This window comes from Panthera onca, chromosome B4 (genome assembly GCF_046562875.1).
Source record: "Panthera onca isolate mPanOnc1 chromosome B4, mPanOnc1 haplotype 2, whole genome shotgun sequence".
NCBI classification, from domain to species: domain Eukaryota; kingdom Metazoa; phylum Chordata; class Mammalia; order Carnivora; family Felidae; genus Panthera; species Panthera onca.
Genome location: NC_138345.1, coordinates 99,248,597 through 99,270,741, shown reverse-complemented (window position 1 = coordinate 99,270,741; position 22,145 = coordinate 99,248,597). Strand labels below are relative to the sequence as shown.

The following is a 22,145-nucleotide window of genomic DNA, read 5'->3' as shown; positions in this document are numbered from 1 at the left end:
AGGCTAATTACTGTTAATTTTTTGTGACAAGCTTAAAAGCTTTGACATGAGGGTGGATTAAATGGATTATGACTAGAGGATGGCCTAGAGTTCCTGCTCTTAATAAAACTATATTGAGTTTGTTTTTAGAGGTGACAGAGCTTCCTTTTTGAAAATCTAGTATTAAGATCTTGGAATGTGAATACATTTTGTTATTTGTATAATACTGTTCATTCCTCTCCTGAGAATTTAATTAACTACTGGAAATCCTTAACCAGTTGCAATAGTTTGTAGGAGAAAAAAATGCCATGAAAACATCCTGTGTTTTTCCTCTTTATTTTCAAAATGCTTTTGGTTGCTTTAATTAGACATTCTTTGCTGAATTTTTTTTTGTACCCATAGCTCATCTGATCACAGCCTTTTCTGAACTCAGCCAATTTTAATCTAAAGATAGAATCCCATTTTTAATGAACTTAAGTAGCAAAACCACTATTTTTTTTTTCTTTCACTCTTTTAGGTAATAGCTATTGCCAAAGTGAAGGGGCAGATATGATTTCATCTTGTTATATAAAGGGGATGTGGTTTGCAGAGGAATTGTTTTCTCATTAAAGTTGGCATTGCAAGGGGTATCAGTGTTCATCTATGCCATCTCTCCAGTTCCAAAAGGGTTCTATTCCATTCTAGAAATTTGAAATATGTAATTTGAAATCCTTAATAAAATTTGCATTTAATTTTATAAAATGTACTGGTGATATTTTGGGTGGTTTTTAAAAATATGAATATATTTATATATACTTTTTTTGGAAGAGCAGAGAGTAGAGATGTTTAGAGTATGCTATTCTGTGCTTAGGCCAGGATGACCTGTGAATTTGTTTATTTCAAGAGCAACCTCCCAAACCTTGCTAAATGGAGTTTGTTATTTGACGACTAGAAAGATTTTTACCCTTAGTTAACTACAGACATTTTTGAGACACTTTGAATTTTGTCCTTACAGTTTCAGTTTATAGTTCCCCCTGGCTCAGGCACTGATTACCAAGAAGTTCTATTTTTCCTGTCTAGAAATGGCAAAATCTTATATATATATATATAATACTTTGAAAAATTTTTTTCTGTCATTTTGTGGTCATTCAAAATATGGTAAGTAAACAACAGTTTCATAAATCACTTAGTTTTTTAGTTTAACACGGATGTCCGAAAGTTAAATTTATGTAATTTTCCAGAATTCTTTTCTCTAGTTCACTGAAGCAGTTATTAGTATTTCTTAATAGTGTGGAACTGGCTTACAGAGTAATACTTAAGAAAAATGGGATTCTACCTCTATTTCCTTTTTAGCTCATTTAATAACAAACCTGAAAGGGGGGAGATACTAGCTTTGATAGAAACATTTTCATTATTCTGTGAATAGGTTAATGATACTGATTGGTATATGATAAGGCCCCTACGATAATTGAATTAACTGTTCTTATTGCTGCTGCTTGTCAGACAGTATGAATTGGTGGGTTTATCTGAGTTGTAGGCCATTTCCATTATTAAAAATAAAAATAAAACTTTGAATTATTGTTTAAAAACCTTATACAATGCAGAAATATTAAGCTAATATTCAGATATCCTTTGAATGCTTGATTTCAGGGCTTGGTTTAGAATTTGAGTCCATTTTTATGGGTTAGTCTTATAAAAATTTTAGTCTATATTTTTGACTAAGTCAAGCCAAATGTTAATTTTAAATGTATAGAGTAAGTGGATAGGTTAGAAGAAGCATATGTTCTTAATAGGAACCTTAGGAAAGAGAAATCATAAGCTACTTTAGTTGTTTTTTTTAATCTTCTGCACTGTGTGTGTGTGTGTGTATATATATACATACATACATATATACACACACACACACTAAGTAATTGTGAACTGGATTTTGTTTTGAAAATATGTGTTCATAATTTAGGTAATTTACTACTTAAAGCACTAAGTCTCATAGCTGAAAAGTAAATGTAAATGATAATGGTGAAATTAACTAACTTATAGATGTATAGTGGTGATTTTGTATACTGGTTTAAAAATCCAGGTATCAGAATATAACTTGGGAAAAGCCAAGTTCTTGGACTAATTTAGGGATCACTTATGTGACTTGTGAGAAATGGAAACATCTTTGGAGTGTGAAATTACTTTAAGGATGAGTGTTTATCCATGAGAAATTTTTAATTGATGTATTAATTATATTTAAAAAAAACAATACACTTTGTATCTTGTGTTTCTTCCATTTGACATTCTGTACTTTTAGGTTTTTCCGTTAAAAAATTAAGGTATTGACTAAGTGTAAAATAGATGAGAAATGGAGCATAACAATTTAGAAATAATAAATTGCCAGCAGGAAATAAGTCATTAATCCAGTTGCTTAATTTTCATTTTGGAAATTGAAAATTTGTAGCTTTTGTAGATTTCTTAACTGCTTGTTTTATTATTTTGAAATTCAGGAGAAGATGTTAAAAGTAGTTTTTAGTTCTTCGTGTATTTTAAACTTAAGCCAAGAAGAAGGAAATGGAGATAAATGACCAAAAATGGAAGTGCCAGAAGTTGACAGACCTCATATCAAGAGTTTAATGGTATTGCTATTCATAATGAAGTTAAGCAATTGTGGCTCTTACACATTTTTCATGGAGTGGTAAAGTTTCTACCAGAAGACCAAAACTTAACGTGACAGCTTTTAGCTGGGATTTCATTTGTGTAGTGAGACAAGGAGCCTTTGAGCAGAGCAGTTCAGGGGAAGGTACTGGAGGAAATACACTGAAGGTCCTGAAATAGGACAACCTAGGGCACATTCAAGGTGTTGAAAGAATGGATGGAGATAGAAGGGGCCAAGCCATGGAAGACTGGGCCATAGAAGTCCTTGTAAGCGATTTAAAAACACTAAAAACCACCTGTTGAGTACTTCCAAGTGAGGATGACCTTTCCATGAAGGTAGTGTTTAAACTAAGACATGATAGATCATGCAACTCTTACTCTGAAAATATAGTTGAAAGAATTCTTGTGTATTCTTACATCACCATTTATTGATTTTGCTCCATAGCTCCATATTCTTACGCACACGTATACACATTTTTTCCTAAACTATTTGACAGAGTTTGTAGACATCCTGTCCTTTACATCCTCCAAATGCTGTATCTTCTTAGTATGAAGACATTCTTGCAGAATCACAGTACAAGTAATCAAAATCAGGAAATGTTACTGTGCAGTAAAATTTGTTTTGGCCAGTGAAAATAGAGTTAAAAACTGCACACTGAATACTTGTAAGGTATTCCAACACAGTATTTTTTCCTACCCTTTCTCCAGTCCATATTTGTAATTACCGTCATCAAATAGGTGGACCTAGGAATGAGAATTGTAGGTGAGGTTGCTTTGTAGGAATAAGAAACTATGGATAAAAATGGAAAAGGTCTAACTTTAGAGTAAAGCCTTATAAGCCCCTAATCTAGTGACTCATTTTTAAATAAATGTAGGAATAAAATAGTTTTAAATTGGGTAGTAGAATGGTTAAATACAGGCTTTGAGGTTCATCTATCACTGTTCAGCCAGCTTCATTGTTTTGATTTGTGAAGATTGTGGTGAGCACTAATAACGTGTTTGTGCTTGGAGTGCTCGATGTCTATCTACATATACATACGTATGTAATAAGCATTTAGTAAATTTTCTTCCTAAACAAGAAAATCTAGGACTTACAGTTGGGATCACCTTTTACATTGATTTTTGGCATTTAATTTTAGAAATAGTTGATGTGTTTTTGTTTTTCTAAAGGCAAAATGGCTCTTGGCTAAGAAGTGCCCTACTTGGTATACAAAAGAACAGGGAGGCTAAGACTGGATGATAGATAATAAACCTATTCCCCCGTTTTAAAATTTTCGATGTAAAAATTAAAATAGAAAATTTGTTTTCTGAAATCAGCTAGGTTTAAAAAAAATCTCATTACCTATATTTTGTTTTCATATGCTGATTTTTTTGCCTTGGCCTGCATCCAGGAAACTAGGGTAAAATTTATGAAGTCTGATAGTATTTAGATAATGCTCTAAAACACCCAAGTTGTCACTGTTCAGCCCTGACTTTTACCTGGGACTCTGGACATTGCAACAGAGGACTTAAAGGTGGACAATGAGACAGGTGTCTGTTTTGAAATCAGATGTGATTTTAGACTTCAGTTAAGCTAGTCAATATAAGTTTCAAAACTAAAAGCAAAAACTCCTTGCTATTCACTTGGCTTGGTGAGTGGGCCTACAACCTTTAGGATAACTTAGATATCAACAGCCCAGCCTATGTAACCTGCATTTGCACAGTCTTGTCAGCCCTGCTTGGCTACCTTTTCTTTCACCTTTTTCCTGGCATTAGTCTTGTGCATGTATCTTACTCAACATAGAGTCTCTTTGCATTGATTTAATACCTACTGTGGTTGTCCTTCAGTTCTGAATTGGTTCTCCCGGTTTAAGAAATTTAGGGATGCATGCTCACTGTTGAATTTCCTAACTTGTAGTACTGGGCCTGGAAGATGGTAGGTGTACAGTAAGTTTTTGTACATGTAGATCAAGTAGGATTTATCAGGATGCTTTTCCATTATACCAAGCCATTCTATTGTATGAGGTCATATAGCAAGATAATGATGGGTTCTCATTAGTTCAGTCTCCCTAAGTCAATCAAGATACTCCCAAGTTCCTTTTTAGTGAAATTCCTACATGCTAGGTGGCTTATATTGAGAAAACAGACAAAGTTGGGTTGTATATATTGTTTTAGGAGATCCTGGAGAGTATCGGTAGTTGCAGTTATCTAGTACTGCATAACAAACCACTCTCAAAACTTTAAACATTGAGATTTATTTTGTTGACTCTGCTTGATAGTTCACGTCTGCTGTACTGAGCAACATTAGGGGCAGCTTTTGAAGGATAGCGACTGGAATCATCTGAAGGCTCTTCATGCACAGGTGCAGGTGGTTGATGCTGGATGAGCCCTCAGCTGGGATGTGGCTGGATCAGTGCTTTCTAGTACCATATCTGGGTTCCAAGAGTTGCATCTTTTTTATGATCTACTCTGGGAGGTCATCACTTCTGTACGCTATTGGTTATAGAATCAGTCACAAATCCACCCAGGTTTAATTCTGGAGGGGGACTCTACACCTTGCTGAAAGAATGATAAAATTTTGAGTAAATGAACAAATCTTTTAATGGCCATTTTTTTTTTTTTTTAATGTTTTGAAAATAGAGTTGGCTACAACAGTTTTCCAAAATGACCAGAAACCTAGAAAGTGTAAATTACATACTGTATGCCTGTTAATGGAGAAAGAATGTTTTATTCTATCATATTAGAATCTTTTATCATTTGACTTTATTCTTGATAATTGAGGTTCCCAAACACACATAATTAGCTCTTTTAAAAAGAAAAAAAATTTTTTTTTTTAAATTTTTGAGAGAGGGACAGGGTGTGAGTGGGGGAGGCGTAGAGGGAGGGGAGACCTAGAACTCGCAGCCTCCAGGCTTGGACCTGGAGCACACAGCCCAATACGGGGCTCAAACTCACGAGCTGTGAGATCATGACTTGAGCCAAAGTCGGATGCTTAACCGACTGAGCCACCCAGGTGCCCCATAATTAGCTTATTCTTAATTATAAAATTGTCAAGGTTGATTAGTAAAGAAACCTTAAATGGCAAGTATAAGGTGACTATTAAGTATAGATTTCTAAAGGTTAGGTGTAATATATTGTGAGGAGTTCAGAGAAGAACATTGCTATACTGTTTTAAAACTAGGTGCGACTGTTTTTATAGCATCAATCTTAATCATTTTTGAAAGATCCAAAACCAAGATAATAGAAATAATGCTTTATTTGCTCTTTATACTTGATCGAGGATGGTTGAGTAACTTTAACAAGTTCTCACCATTGGGCTATTTTGGAGCCAGTAATTGATGTCCACTTGTTTGGCCTCTGTCTATGCTCCTACCCACACTGAGAAGCCTTCACTGGCTTCCTTGCAGATATTATGTGTGCACTAGTGGTTATGTAGCACTTTAATTAAGCTGGAGATTTCAGGATAGGTACTTTAGAGATTAATCCAGACTTAATTTTAAACAGCATTCAGATATGTACCTGGTTTGCATAGACATGTTGGCCAAACAACAAACCAAATGCGATGAGAGTTAAAAAGCGTTTTCTCCTAGGTGTAAACATAGACGCTGGGGCTGGTTTGGGAGCTTCATAGCTCTCAGGCTTCTGCTTTCCTGTCCTTGGCATATGGCTTCCATCTTTTTTGTTTGTTTTATTGTTTTATTGGCTGAAGTGGCTGCTGAGGCTCTTATCCATCATGTCCAGGTTTCAGGCAAAAGTGGGGCTAAAGTAGGCAAAAGATTTTCGGCAGTTATCTTCAAAGAAGAGCCTGTGATTCCTGGTTTAGAGCTCCAGAGGGAGACTGGTAAATAGGGTAGACCTGGACATCTAGAGCCAAAGCTGAGTTTGTGAGGAATTGGGAGGAGGGAGGTTAAGATAGCCACATTGGTCACATACACTAAAGAGTTTCAGGTTTAAAAAAGGATTGTTTGATCATGTATATCCTGAGCACATGAGGCAAGTGACTACTACATAGGTAAATGGGCCCTGGTAAGGTTAAAATTTAGGAATACAGTCCAAAGAATTGAGTTCTGACCAGAGTCCTATACTTAATCTGAGGCTTTTCACTTGATCTCACATGATGCTTTCCTTGGAACTGGGTACACAAATGAGGTTGAGACAATGACTTTAGCAGAAGTGTAAATGGGATCTCATTAAAAAAAAACTTGACGATCTAGATTCTGACCTGTTAAAAACTCAAATGTAGTTTCTCATGTAGTTAGGAGTTGGGTAGCAATTTTGTTTTCCTCTAACAATGAGGTTTGCTTTTAGGTTTAATGGTAATGTGAAAGCTTGCCATAAAAAGATTTCTTGGGTTCTGTCTGGTAAAAGCACCTCCATTTTGGGGGGCTTGGCTACCCCACAGAATTCATTTCATCCCTTTCACTCACCTGTCTTCCATCGGTTATCCTGTCAATCCTGTCATCTGTGACACAACCTCTGCCCTCCAAGTCTTGGCCTATAGCCTGAGTTCCTCTTCTAAAGTAACCCTGCCATTTACAGCACTCAAGTTTATCATATCAGTTTTCCTTCATCCTTCCAATTTTTGGAAAGCATTATCTATACTGTTCTTTTCCTCTAATGCCCAACAAAGGCCTTTGCTCATTTACTAAATGTGTTTTTTTAATGGATAATCGATAATGGTCAAATTGAATATTCTCTCAGACTATGTGCTGTGTTGTAATAGAAGACTGCAAAAGAAGGAGTCATCTTCGGAATCTAGTCCAAGTGACTATGAGATAAATATTTGAGTTGCGAACAAGAGCGTTTACCTCCTTTGAATAGAAGCAGACTTCGGAAAGGATATTAGGTGCTAATGGAGGGCAGAGACTTGAATGCTATTCAGCTAGGGCAATGCTTAAAGTAAATTTAAAACAAGTTCACCAGAGCTCTCACTGTCAATCATTAGAGTACCCGATGCTTCCCTACTACCACCCTAAAGGCTAGAGTATCAATACTTTTGAGTAGTAGCAGTTTTCTGACAGTATTTACAGTACCCAAGCAAGTTTATCATATCCTCTTAGACTTCATTGGGCTACTTCCCTCTCTGCTCAGATTTAATATCTCCTACATTCTGGATTCAGCATAAAAAGGAGAGCTGGATCCCTGGTCCATGTCATCCACTCATATTTTCATTTGTCGCTTCAAAGCTAAAATTAATAGGTAAATTAGTCCTGAACTCAGTTATTTGTTGGACCTCGTCAATAGTGTCTTCAGCCTGCTTTCTCTATTTTGAATAATATATTTTCCACCAGATCTAACGTTTAGAGTCCTTTGGTGCCAGTGCTGTCAATCAGCACCATCACCAACCTCTAGCATGATCCATTGTGCTACTAGGTCCAATTAAAAAACACTCATTTGAGATGTTAGCTACTGATTAGAAGTAGAGGGGTCTGATTAGGAAGGAATCAACTCAGCCTAAAGAAATCTAAGATGTGGGATTTGAATTGGGCTTTGGAGAACAAAGGACTTGACAAGGTTGGAAAAGATTTGGTGAAGTAAGACGGCACGAGTAAGTGACGACCTAATGTAGGGTTGATTGGAAGGAAACTAAATTGTAAAGGCAGGTAGGACTTAGTCTGAGAAAGCCTGGCTTTCCATGCCAGGGTAAGGAGTTGGAATGTTCTATACAGTGGGAGGCGATTAAAAGTTTTCTATCATTCTAGGAATGGAACTAGTAGCAATGTAACATCAGGAATGGTATAGATTCAAGTGGTTAGGCTATTACGAGAGTAGATGAGAGGAAAAACCTGAATTGGGCTATTGGCAGAAAGGACAGAGACAGCTGATTGGCAATGTTTTAACCACAAATGGGTTGTAATAGTTTTTAAAACCCTTGTGTATAGGGCACCAAACACCCTTTTCAAATTCCCACTTGTCCTAAGCTGTGTTATACAAATTGATCACTAGGAGGCATCAGTTCATCAACTAAGAAGCTTTTTGAAAAAGGCAGGTAGGCAGATGCACCCATGAAGTCTGGATAGTCCTGTATCTAATTGAGAATACTTAACATTTCCAACTGCATTTTGGAGATTAGAGTCTTCAATAAAGGATTTCTGCTGAGTAGTATCTTAAAATGAACTGAATGGCTAAAAAGTGTTAAATTACAGACAGTGTAAGACCTTCAGGTGTTAGAGTGACCAGACATTTTCATAGATCATTGAACTTTTAGCTATTTTTTGAAAGATACTTGAACTTTGCTGTATCCAAATCTTTAATCATTGCTGAGAGTCTACTGTGTGTTGCAAATTAGGAAGTTCATAGATTTTATAACCTTCTAATCACGTTGTAAGTGAAAGTAAGTAGTTTTTGTTATTAAATTACCAAGTTCTGTTAAATGGCTTTAAGTCAATATTGATTAATGGACTTTTTAAAAAAAATTTTTTAAATGTTTATGTTTGAGAGATAGAGACAGAGTGTGAGCAGGGAAGGGGCAGAGAGAGAGGAAGACACAGTATCTGAAGCAGGCTCCAGGCTCCAAGCTGTCAGCACAGAGCCCAATGCGGGGCTTGAACCCACGAACTGTGAGATCATGACCTGAGCGAAGTCGGACACTTAACCAACTGAGCCACCCTGGTGCCCCTAATAGACTTTTAAACAAGTAGTTGGCTATATGCCAAATAGGAGAAACTGCTACAACTCAGTTCCATTATTTTTCCCTCTTTTTGATTACTCTTATTAGAAACCAGTAGGATGACAGTTTGTATAAATACCTCTCATAATGTTAAATTGCATGTTGCTCAGAAAAGTTTGTAGGACTTCTAGATAGCGCCTATAGAATATAAAAGCATGTAAGATCTAGAGAGAGGCCCAGTGTGTGTAGTAGTTATCCATTTTAAAAGATTATACCAAGTACATATTGGTATGGAAAGTTTTGGAAATTTTTCCATAAAGTCTTTTACAGTTTGAAAGCTTTTGAAGGGATGCATTATGAAAAATCCGTTACAAGCCTTTGAAGAGCTTGGTTTTCCTTTTATATTTCTTTTTTAATGTTTTATTTATTTATTTATTTATTTATTTATTTATTTATTTATTTAAGAGAGAGGGAGACAGAATCCAAAGCAGGCTCCAGGTTCTGAGCTATCAGCACAGAGCCCGATGCGGGGCTGGAACCCACGAACCATGAGATCACAACCTCAGCCAAAGTCAGACACTTAACCGACTGAGCTACCCAGGCACCCCTGATTTTCTTTTTAGGACAGATAGGGGCTTCTGATTCAGTTTAAATTGTACATATACTGAGCTCCTATTTGCCAAGAATTGTATGAGGTGATTGAGACACATTAAAACAATGATCCTTACTCTATTGAAGAACTTACATTCTATAGGAAGGGGAACTGAAGTTACAGGCATAATAAATTATTCAGTAGATGTTAGGAGGTAATACATACTGTGGAGAAAATTAAGAGGAATGGGGTGGTGGCAATTTTAGAGTGATAGATAGGCCTCATTGAGATGATACTTGAGCAGACTTGGAGGAAGTGAGATGACCCTGACTGCTTTGTTGAAAACTATAAGACAGTAATGAAAGAAGTGGAGAGATACGGACAGAGTATATAGTTTGAAAGCCTAGTTGATGGAATTTCCTGACTGAATTTGTGGATTGAGTATCAATCCACATGAGTGAAGGATATACTACAAGGGAGGCACGCTTCTATATATTTGCAGTCCTGGGGCGAGACTGCAGTGGAGACACAAATGGTTAAATACTTAAAAGCTTCATTGAATGAAAATATATTCAATGCACATATCTTGACAATTATATCTACATAAGCACCTGAAAAGCCAGGTCTGATTTATTAAAGTCCAGTGCCACAACATTACTTGAGAGTAGAGCGGATCCCCAGTCCTTCCTTCTCTTCCTATCCCTGTCTCTGAATTGTGTGGCAAGGGGCCTCCTACACATCTGTTTGGATATACTAGCCTGCATGTTCAAAATCTGTCCACCCCTTTTACACACCAGTGCACACACTGGTGATGTAATGCATTCTCCGCAATAGTTGAGGCCATTTAGGAAGGGTATTTGGGATCCTAAGTACCTAGAGTTGGTCTAAAATGAGTATGAACTCCAGATACGCATGTCATTTTGACTCGTCTAAAGCTCAGGGCTCTGGATAAGGGCCTCTCAACTTTTAAGGGCAATACTGCTTCAAGGGTTTCGGCCTGAGCCACTGTACTGGTGGAATTGCCATCAGCTGAGAAAAGGGCTGCAGGTAGAGCAGATCAGGGTGAGGAGACAAGTTTGGGAGGACATATATTTGAGTCCTTTACTAGACATCCAAATGATACTGTACAGAAGAGTAAAAACAAAAAAATTTCAATTTACAGTAGCCATGGCCTGAACATATCAAAACTGAAGGCTGTTAAAAATGAAACAAAACAGGGGCGCCTAGGTGGCTCAGTTGGTTGAGCGTCTGACTTCAGCCCAGGTCATGATCTCACGGTTCGAGAGTTTGAGCCCCGCATTGGGCTCTGTGCTGACAGCTCAGAGCCTGGAGCCTGCTTCTGATTCTGGGTCTCCCTCCCTCTCTGCCCCATCCCCACTCATGCTCTGTCTCTGTCTGTCTTAAAACATTAAAAAATTTTAAGTGAAACAAAACAAACTATTAAACACACCATGGCTTTAACCCCAGATCCTTGCTGAATCAGTTCCATCCAGGAATTTGTTTTAACCAGTTGTATATAAACCTATGGTGGACTCCATCCTACCCAGAGATTTTTCTATTTTTTTTTTTATTAGCAAAAGCTCTGTGAACCCTACTTTCTATGGCCTAAAAATCCCCTTAGACTCTTCCTTCTAGTGAACTCTCGTGAATGTGTTCACCAGTATTTGTTCTCTTGCCTGGCATGTTAGTATTATTATTATTTTTTTAAGTGTGGTGGCCTTTGTTTTATTCTTTAGCAACAAGTAGTTGGATACAGATTGGGGAGTCTGGCATGTCACCGAAAATGATGAGACTGGTCAAGACCAATAAGTGAGTAGAGATAAGGAGAAGCAAGGACTGTGCTCTGGAGCATTCCAAGACTAAAAGATGGGGGAAGAGGAGGAAGCTGCAGAGGATCCGGAGACAGTGACCAGGGAGGTAGAAGGGAAACTAGAGCAATGTCCTGGAAGCCAGGTGAAGAGCTATCCAAGAGGGGAAAACCATCAACTGGGTCAGGTGTTGCTGATGTACAACCTGATGTAGACAGTTTAAATCCGCCATTTCAAATTGGTTACCAAAGCAATGATTTCATTAGTGTGCTTTCTCAACTTTAGTAACTTGTAAGTGACAGTTGTAGAGTCTCATTATATCTATGGCTAAAGTTGCGGTATTTGGGTTACAGTTATTTCCTGTAATTTATTTTTGTATGTGTGTGTGAATTTATTTCATGGTCTTTTTAAAAAATGGCCAAGGGGGCCATTTTTGTGAATTGGTAGTGACTTTTGAAGTAAACTAAGAGCAAAGTTGTCACTGAGCTCCAAGATTCCTACACACTTGCGACTTCCAGTAATCGATGCACTGTGGTCAGAGAAGGCACATTGTACACTGACTAAATCATTGTGAAATACCCAGCTGGAAATGGAGTGGTAAAGTATCTGGTTAAAGTAAGTGCTTTTGAAAACCATGCTGGTTTTCAGACATTTTGAAGTAATTTAGAATGCATCTGCCCCATCCCGATTAGCTGCGTAAGGTTAGATAACACCAAACATCCCTTCTCCTAAGAAAATGGCTTGCCACTTCAAGATTACATCTTAGTTTTTTACCCAAGGTTTGTATTGTATCATTTCTCCACATGAAACGTCTTCCTCAACTACACCTTCTCTCAGAGACTCTAAATTGCACACTATCCTTCCCAAATGAGCAGAAGAATGGCATTCTGTTAAAAAGATGAACAGCTGGTCATGTAGAAATTCCCTGGAATGTTCACTTGTCCTGCGAAGGCAGGCAGAGAAGCGAGCTGTGAGGTGCAGGGTTTGTCACTGATACACGGAATTGTTCATTTTTAAACAATGTTACTAGAAATCTTTATATGATTCAAATACTTGCCTTTCTCCATTAACAATTGGAAGGCGCTGAGAACCTGCCAAATGCAATTCAGTGGGACTAAGGACGGTGCTGGAATTGTCTCATTTGCTAAGACACTGTTTCTTACGTTAAGATTCAGGACCCTCCCGTGTTTAAAAGTTATCCTGTGTTTTCAATTACCTTGGGATTCAGTTGGAAATTTTTCGCATGACATAAAGGATTTGACTCTTCCTCCCACAAGCTCATCTCTCATTTCTTCCCTTGTTGAATTCTTTGTTTCAGCCGTAGGAAACTAGCTGATGAGCTAACTCCTCCCGTCTTTCTTGGGCACAAGGAGCAGTCTTTCCTCTTACTTTGGCCAACTCGGGTTTGTCCATTCTTCATTTCTTCGTGTGTTTCTTCTTTGTATCCTCAGGGTCGATTCACAGTTGGGTCTGTTTACTTAATGGATGAATTTCCCCACCAAGAGGTTTGGTTTCGGTTTGTGCTCTATTTTGTTTTGTTTTCCAGAATTTCTATAGAATTTTTAAAAAATGAGTGTAGTGGGAGGGAGCTACGGGCGAGTACAGCATTACCTCCCCCAGGTCACAGATAAGTGAGATTGCAAAAACAGATCTGGCCCGTTAGGCGTTCCCAAAGAGAGACCCGTGGAAGCCAACCGGCTGTTTGGAGGGCTAAGCTGTGCCTTAAAGTGTGAGGTGTCTCAGCCCTGGACAGTGCCCGGATTTGTAACTGGAGTTGAGTTAATGTTGTGAGATGTTGCAGGCCCGTACGGATGGGTCAAGAAGGAATCCGGAGAGCTTGTGTCCCGGTTAAAGATTGGCTAGTGCCGGAGGTCCCGGGTCGAGAAAAGGAAGGCCAGACGTCCTGTGAAGTGAGTCCCCCTTCTCTAACCCTTCCAAACCGGACATACGTAGCGCTATGGCCTTGATCGCCCTCTCTGCTCCAAGAAGAGCTAGTTAATGACTGTGAGCAAATAGGAGTGTGAAGACAGCGTGTCCTCTGGGGCCTTTGTGCCCTGAGCTGTTTACGTAGGGTCCGGGGGACTCACACTTCCGCGGGACTCCGCGGCTCGCGAGACTTACCCCCAGCCTCCTCCCTCGGACACTGGCTTTGCGAGATCTCCGGGCTCATCGCGAATGCCTGGGTTTGGTCCCCGAGGGCGGCGAGACAGCTCGGCATTCCAGGCACTGTCTGGTAGCCGTACCCACCCTCGCAGCCCTATGCTCATTTTCTGAGGCTGTTAGCACAGAGCCCCGCCGGCCGGGATAGGCGGGACGGTAGGATGGCCTCTCGGCGCCCTCTGGGTGTCGGCACTCGTCGCCGGGCAGCTGGGGCGCCCAGGGCCGTCGCCCTACGCACAGACGAGGAGTTTCCGGGGCTGGAGTCCCTGCAGCCAGAGCAGGGAACGAGCGCGGAAGAGAGTGGGCGGCGGGAGGCGGAGCAAGAGATGCGGGGGGCGTGGACGCGGCCCGCTTTGGAAAGGCCCCAAGTTAATGAGGCGTGCGCCGGCAGCAGAGCGTCTTTCCGAGCTGGGCTTTCCCCCGCGGTGCGGGCGCCAGGAGCCGCCTTTTCCGCTGGGTGTCACTCGGGGGTGGGGGGGATGGCCCATTCAAAAGCGCCGCGAGGGGGCCCGGCCAGTGCCTTTCAGTGAGCGCTCGCAAGAGGACGGCAGAGGCCCGGAGGCTCGCTGCTCCGGGACCTTGTGGCGCATCAGGACGCGGCTGCCCTCCTGCCCGGACCCCGAGCCGCCTCCGCCGCCGTCGCTCTGCTTCCTGCGCGTTAGCCTTCTCTGCGCGCTCCGGGCAGGCGGCCGCGGGAGCCGCTGGGGCGAGGACGGCGCGCGGCTGCTGCTGCTGCCCCCGGCCCGGGCGGCTGGAAGTAGAGAGGCCGAGCCGATCGGCGCCCCTCCCTATGCCGGGAGGATGTTGGAGAGCAGCGGCTGCAAAGCGCTGAAGGAGGGTGTGTTGGAGAAGCGCAGCGACGGGTTGCTGCAGCTCTGGAAGAAAAAGTGCTGCATCCTCACTGAGGAGGGGCTGCTGCTCATCCCGCCCAAGCAGCTCCAACACCAGCAGCAGCAGCAGCAGCAGCAACAGCCCGGGCAGGGGCCGGCCGAACCGTCCCAACCCGGAGGGCCCGCCGTGGCCAGCCTCGAGCCGCCGGTCAAGCTCAAGGAATTGCACTTTTCCAACATGAAGACCGTGGACTGCGTGGAGCGCAAGGGCAAGTATATGTACTTCACTGTGGTGATGGCCGAGGGCAAGGAGATCGACTTTCGGTGCCCGCAGGACCAGGGCTGGAACGCCGAGATCACGCTGCAGATGGTGCAGTACAAGAACCGTCAGGCTATCCTGGCGGTCAAGTCCACGCGGCAGAAGCAGCAGCACCTGGTCCAGCAGCAGCCCCCGCAGCCGCAGCCCCAACCCCAACCCCAGCCCCAGCCCCAGCCCCAGCCTCAGCCTCAGCCCCAGCCTCAGCCTCAGCCCCAGACACAATCTCAGCCGCAGCCCCAACCCAAGCCCCAGCCGCTCCACCCATATCCGCATCCGCACCCTCACCCGCACCCGCACCAACTACCGCACTCGCACCAACAACCGCTCTCACAACCGCTCTCGCAGCCGCACGGCCACCGGCTCCTCCGCAGCACCTCCAACTCTGCCTGAAGGGGGCAGCACCCGGGCCAGACAAGGTAAGGTCCCGGCAACGCGGGCTACTCAGGGCCTTTCCGAGGAGTAGGTCTCGGGGCGGGCGGGGGGAGTAGGTCTTATGCGGAGGAGTAGGAAGCCTAAGTCACGGGTTTGGCGCTTGAAGAGGAAAATGAGAAATTATTACAAGTTTCTGCAGATGTGGAAAGAAGGGAAGCAAGCTGGAGCCTGGAAAGGCCGGGCAGAGAGGGGAGGATGGGGAACTCGGGCCAGGCTGGGAGGCCTCGCGGACCGGCCTCCTCCCGACCCTGGCCCGCGCGGGGGTCCGTGGTGCGCTTCCCAGCCACGCCGCGGGCTCCCTCTGTCGCTTCCCACGTGCCGCTTCGCTGTGTCTGGGCACTCGAGGGATAGACCCCGATGTCTTTCCGAGCACGCTCTGTGCACCGGACTGGCCCGAAGAGAACTGGGTCGTGGAGGATTCTGAGCCACTTACTTCATTGCCTGTCATTTCTTTCCAGGTTTTGAGGACTTGAAGTGGGACGAACACCTGTCTATTGTCTTCACTTGAATCGAAAACAAAAGTCTCCCCGCCCTGCACGAGATCGAGTAGTTTGGACCTCACTCGACTGATAACTTGAGATTCCTCTTAGTTTTTTGCATACTCTTCATCACAATGCAGGAGACGGTTTCAGTCCAGAAGGCTTTATTTATGAACCTTTGAAAGGCTCATCCAGTATGGTGGACCTTCTAGGAGCGATGATGTACTGTAATTTTATTTTAATGTATTTTGATTTATGATTATTTATTAGTTTTTTTTAATGCTTGTTTTAAGACATTTCTGAATGTAGGCCGTTTTCCAAAAGAGAAACTTTTATTTTCAAAAACCTATTCCCTAGTAAGTTCTGATCCTGGAAAAGAAAAAAGTAGAAGGGCGGTGGAGGGGAAAACCATTAAGAACTCATTCGATATTCCTAGGCATTTTCAGAAAGTCTGACACTTTCATTGTTATGCCAGGTGGTTGAAATTAAACTCTGATATTACTTCATTTTTTTTTGAGATTTTTTCTTTAGACATATATTTTCTGTAGAAGTTTAAGAAAGCTAAGTGTTCAAAATTGTGTAATTATGAAAATCTAACCGCTTTTCTAAAAGGAAATTCATAGTAGTGATATCTAATTCCAAATATTTAAACCATAACCCAAGGTGACAGCAGGATGAGCATATCTTGAATGTACGGTAGGGCTGGGTGTAATGTAGGAAAAGCTTTGCTTGTATCATCCGTTTGAAGGGCTTAGTAAGGAGATTTCCATGGTTTCTGAGTATGACTGCCTTAGGTGTTTCCTTTCAAAAAACACAGTGCGGGGGAAAGAAAACCATTCAGCTTGCTTAAGAGAACATTTGTGCTCTTATCCACACGAGAGATTACCCTTCTCCAAGATCTTCGCATGCTCCGCTTGAACCACGTTTTCTGACCCTTTTACCCTAGGGTCTAGAAATACACCCTAGAATCTCATAGCTTAAAATACAGTTTGTAAATATTTCAAAGGACCAGGGGTCATTGCTTTTAGGTATTCATACTGAAAATAACGTTGATCAGAGAAACCCACTGTTTTACTTTTCATGGCTCTGTGAGAAATTTGAGGGTTCTATGTTTTGTAGTTAGGTTAGCTAAACTCAGAAATTGAAAAAGGAAGGACAGGATAAACACTGGATTTTCAGTGAGAAAACAACCCAGTCTTGTTTTAGCAGCCACTTGTTCAGGAGTCTGAGGGGCGGGGTGGAGGGGGGAGGATGTGCTTTTAAAGGTAGAACAAGCCCTCCTCTGTGTCAAATCAAAAGGATGGTCAGAATCCACAAGGGCAGATGCTACTTAAGCTTAAAAAGAGCATAGTTGATACCAAATCTTCCTGGGGCTGAAAATCACTTCCTATCTGCATGGCTTTACTGACAGTCTCTGTTTCCCATTACCTTTTCCGCAAAGTCTTGATCAGTATTTTTCCAGCACTCAAATTGAAATGGTCAGGATTAGGCGATTGCTATGTTATGTGGTCAAGAAATGAAAATAGAATTTTATGCTAGAGATGTCTTTATTCTCCTTCCATCTAGAAAGGAGTCTCAAGATCAGATTACTGTTTAGCGCAATATTGAAATGATGAAACTTTGAGATCACAACCCGAATCTGAAAAGTTGTGGGGCAAGACTACAAGTCAGGCAAATGGCAAGCAGAACTGAATTGGGCTCTCGCTTTCAGTGGCTAAGGCACGGTTGTGAAAATACGCTGTAAAGATTTTATATATACAGGATACAGGCAACTCAGACAGCAAATCTGAAGAGTTCTTAAGTGTGATTTGGCTTCTGAGAAACTACTGCTGTGCATTTTAGAGAATGCCTCTTTTTACTGTCATTTTAATACATGCAGATCATATAACCCCCAATTAAACCGCAGTTTTTTATGTCAAGTTTTGTGCTATAAAAATAGTAAAGTCCATACCAAATATTTTTAAAATTGAGATTCACATGGGCTTTTAAAAGACATTTGTTACGTTGTTAGATTACATATAGGCCAGGTAGTATTGTTGAAAAAAAATCTGCCTGGGCTCCCTCCTGGCTGCTGGAATCCTCTGGCACTCCCTCCCCTCCCCCACCACAATGGCTATGGTTGTTAATGGGGCCACCAGAATCATGGTTCTTTATCTTGTCTTTCCACAGCCCTTATTCCTTGGTCTGCTGTGATATTTACATTGAGTTGGCCCTCTTAGTGGCTCTCTCGTCTGAACCCCTCTTAGCATTTACCTGTGAAACCTCAGAAATTAGGAAGGAGAGGAATAGGATGTTTTTTGTTGTTTGACACTTTGAAATGATTGTGGCTGAATAATTTTTTCAGAATAACAACAACAAAAAAAGCACGCTTACCAAAACAAAACACAAATGCAAATCACCTAATGTGATTTGCAGTGGCAGAATTCTACCATATTCTCTAAGAAAATGATACAAACCACTTAAGGTATTCTGAGGCCTGACAAATCACCTTCATGGGAAAAGGTAAAAATGATTCTTTCAATCCAAGACAAGGAAAGGGGAAGGGGCAGGTCCATAGAAGACGCACCCCTTAAATAAACACAATGTAAAAAGTTGGAAAAACTAAAAGGAATGTCCCCATCTGGAAACTGAACTTTTGTCCTTGAACTTGGGTTGACACCGAGGCCTTGTACACAGCGAGCTCAGTAACTATTTGTGGAGACAAATTAATGAAAGAAGGAAAAAATATGTAACTCCCAGTATCCAGGAGGTGGTTTCTCTTGCCTCACACAGTGCTTCCTTCACTTGCTTTCTTGTCGTTCCCCAAGAACAAGTAATACCAGGCAGGCTAAGCCTCATGACGAAGCTCCTTAGACATACTTTCTTAGCAGAAATGCACGTAGATCTATCTGCGTATGCCCTACAGGGAGTGCTGAGGTCAGGGAGTAAACGGTTATAAAGGACCCTTTCAAAATGAACATTTTCGTCATAGAGGAAGTTGGGATTCTCTCATCATGGCAGAAACCAAACTAACTGTATAATTTCACTTCACATGTTTTTTTTCCAATGGAGGTTTAAACAACAACAAAAAACTCAACCTCAACTCATTGCTTAAAGGAGATCCCTTTCCACGTAAACACGTAAACACCGTGAGGAAATCTGGCTTAAACCCAAAGGCCCGCTTTAACTCCTTCCTGCTCTGGTGTACTAATGCTGTATTTCTCTTACAGACCCCTCACTTTAAATCTGACACTCCGCGAGCGTGTTGCCAGTGTGTGGGTGGGAGCACACTGCTTGTTTTCTGTTCCCCGGGGAAAGCGACTTGGTTTTAGCTTGGCTCCAATCATTTGCAGGCTGAGAAGAGGGTCTGAGGCTTGAGTGAAGCTGGAGCCAGCAATCCCATGGATCCCAGAGCTCTGTAGGTGAAACCAGGCCTGTGAACATCCCTTCTCTCTTCGTTGGGTCAAACTAATTTGCTTTTGCTTTACCAATAAACTGCCTTCAGCAGCAGAATCATATTTAAATTTGGGGATTACAGAGCTTGATATTGAGTATATCAGCGATTCTCCCGAGAGAAATATACCTGTTCACTTAAAGCAACCTAAGATGTATTAATTGTGGAATTCTGGTGAATGGGTTTTAGAGAACTGTTTTCTAAATTCTTGACACAATTCGAAGGGTGACTTTTTCATCTGCGGTGTTGAGCAGCCAATCTAGATTTACAGGAGATTGGATGACAAAGTGGTCTGTGACTTTGTTGGCAGGACATTTGCCGAATGGAGGATAGGAGCCAACAGGGTTTTCCTGCCAGGACATTATTGTCCAGTGAGGGCAGCGGAAGGGCTCTGGAAACATCCGCAGAAAAGCAGAAAAGCTGTGTGACCTTCCCCAGCCTGCTCTTCAGCCGACCTGTCGGTGATCAGTTAGGCTTTGAGGAAGATTTTAATAATAGGTGGTTCTTCGAGATCACTGTATTTATTTTGAGAAGAGGACGCGATGGTCCGTTACATGCCGCTGTCGATCTTAAAGTCTTAGAATATGCAGATGTCAGCTTCTGAAAACCAAGCATCACCAGGTACCAAATGCTTTAGAAAGTATCCCATTTGTGAACTCAATAGTGTGGTCATAGTTTGTATAAATATGTCTCAAATGATTTTGGAGAGATGTGATTTATTTTTCATATTTTCAAAATGCATTCCATTTCAAATAAAGTATCTATGGAGATGACCAATCTGTGCATCTTTTGGCGGCCTTACGTGGTGCATACAGTGTGGTCCCCCTAGGAGAAAAGTTCTAAAGGCCTTGGCTGTTATGAAGGCCATGGCCATTCTGGGAAGGAAAGGACCGTTTTCAAGGTTGGGAATTCTTTTTGAAAAATTACCTGGGAGTTTTTAATAAAGAAGATAGTAATTCCCTAAGATCTTTTGATGAAACAACTAGCTTCCAGAATGCTAATGAATATGTGTTGGATTTTCCATAGCCCCCCAGAGGATGAGAAATGGTACCTAGTGATTAGCTTGAAGGCAATTTTCTCTGAAAATTCTATAGCTCCCTATAGAATTGGTTTTTGGTGTTTATTCTTTTAATGTTTAAAATTTTTTCTTGAGAGAGAGTGTGCAGGAACAGGGTGGGAGGGGCAGAGGGAGAGAGAGAGAGCGAGAGAGGAAAGAGAGAGGGAATGTTAAGCAGGCTCCATTCTCAGCATGGGACTCTATCCCGAGACCCTGGGATCATGACCTGAACTGAAATCAAAAGTTGGACACTCAGCCAACTGAGCCACCTGGGTGCACCCCTATAGAATTGTTGGGGCCTGTCTCAACAGTGAATTTGCACTGCAGTTCAACTCTCCCTCTGCCCAATCTTGTTTCCTTTGTTCCCTCACAGCTGAGGTTCCCAGGAACACTGACCCCCCTCCCCTTCTTCCCCCCAAAATCTCCTGCAATCAAATCTGAGAGTCTCAGAACCTATTTCTCAGGGAACCCCATCTATGACTATGTCTGTGCATGAAGATATATAGGAAGAATGTATGAATACACATATTTATATATGTATGTATATATATATATGTGTATTTATAAATGTATATACATAACATAATGGTTAGGCCTATACTTTAGAGTGGAAGCTCTCAACCTGGGGAGATTTCATTCCCCGGGAGACATTTGACAATATTTGGAGACATTTTTGGTTTTCACAACTGGTGGTTTTCCAGAACTGTTTTCAAAACGCTTTGGTTTTCACAACTGGTTGGGTATCAGTGTTCACAGTGCTCAGGACAGACCTTCACAACAAAGAATTATTTAGCTCAAAATGTCAATAGTGCCAAAGTTGAGAAACCATGCTTTAGAATCAGATCGTCTCGTTCTTATTAGTTGAGTCCCCTTTGGCAAGTAATTTATTTTAGCTTCAGTTTTCATGTGTAAAATGCAGACAATGATAGTACCTGTCTCGCAGAGTTGTGAACCCAATACTAGGTGGTTCACATAAAGGGCTATTGCTATTCCTGTCACAAAGTAAGCATTCAACAAATAAGCATGGTAACTGTCATCCTAATTATTATTATTTAAAGTCATATGGCAACATAGTATCCCATTGTTTTGATATATTATTTCATCAATTTTCCTACTGTCATCTAGTGAGTTCCTGTTTTCCTTTTTAAAGTTTATTTATTTATTTTGAGAAAGAGAGAGAGAGAGAGAGAGTGCACTTGCATGAGAGGGGGAAGAGCAGAGAGAAAGGGAGAAAGAATCCCAAGCAGGTTCCATGCTGTCAGTGCGGAGCCCGACTTGGGCCTCAACCCACGAACCATGAGATCATGACCTGAGCCATAATCAAGAGTCAGATGCTCAACCGATTGAGCCACCCAGGTGCCCCATTAGTTCCTGTTTGTTTGCTATTATCAATATTGCTGCAATAAATATCTTCACGTGTTCATCATATTGAAAAGAGCAAGGACGTGGATTCTAGTTCTGACTCTGCTCAGTCATGTGACATTAGGCAGCTCATTTCATCTCTCTGAGCCCTAGTCTGCTCATTTTAAGTCGGAATAGTAGCCCTGCCCTTGAGGAGATATTATGGACACACTATGAAGTGTAAGTGAAATCTGCATGCGTTCGAGTCCCAGAGCCATCACTTAACCACTTTACTTACAGCAAAGTTTTATGCAAATGAAAACATTGTTACTATCTGGATACCATTTTAAGAGAGATTAGATACTATATTTATAATTTTGTTATACCTATAGATATTAAATATATATATATATAATACACATATGTGTTTTCCAATCCAAATAATTTGGATTTAAGAAGTAGAAGGTTATTGCAACTAAAAACAAATAGCATCAAGTAATTCTTAGGTTTCTT

General features: G+C 41.4%; 1 protein-coding gene across 1 annotated transcript; it reads left to right on the top strand.

Moving 5' to 3' along the window:
* The first annotated feature begins 13,800 nt into the window (after positions 1–13,800).
* Positions 13,801–20,007, top strand: PHLDA1 (pleckstrin homology like domain family A member 1). Its single transcript, XM_060656934.3, has 2 exons — positions 13,801–15,306; positions 15,781–20,007. Exon 1 carries the CDS (start codon positions 14,114–14,116, stop codon positions 15,278–15,280), a length of 1,167 nt encoding a protein of 388 aa, XP_060512917.3. The 5' UTR covers positions 13,801–14,113; the 3' UTR covers positions 15,281–15,306; positions 15,781–20,007.
* The last annotated feature ends 2,138 nt before the right edge of the window (positions 20,008–22,145 follow it).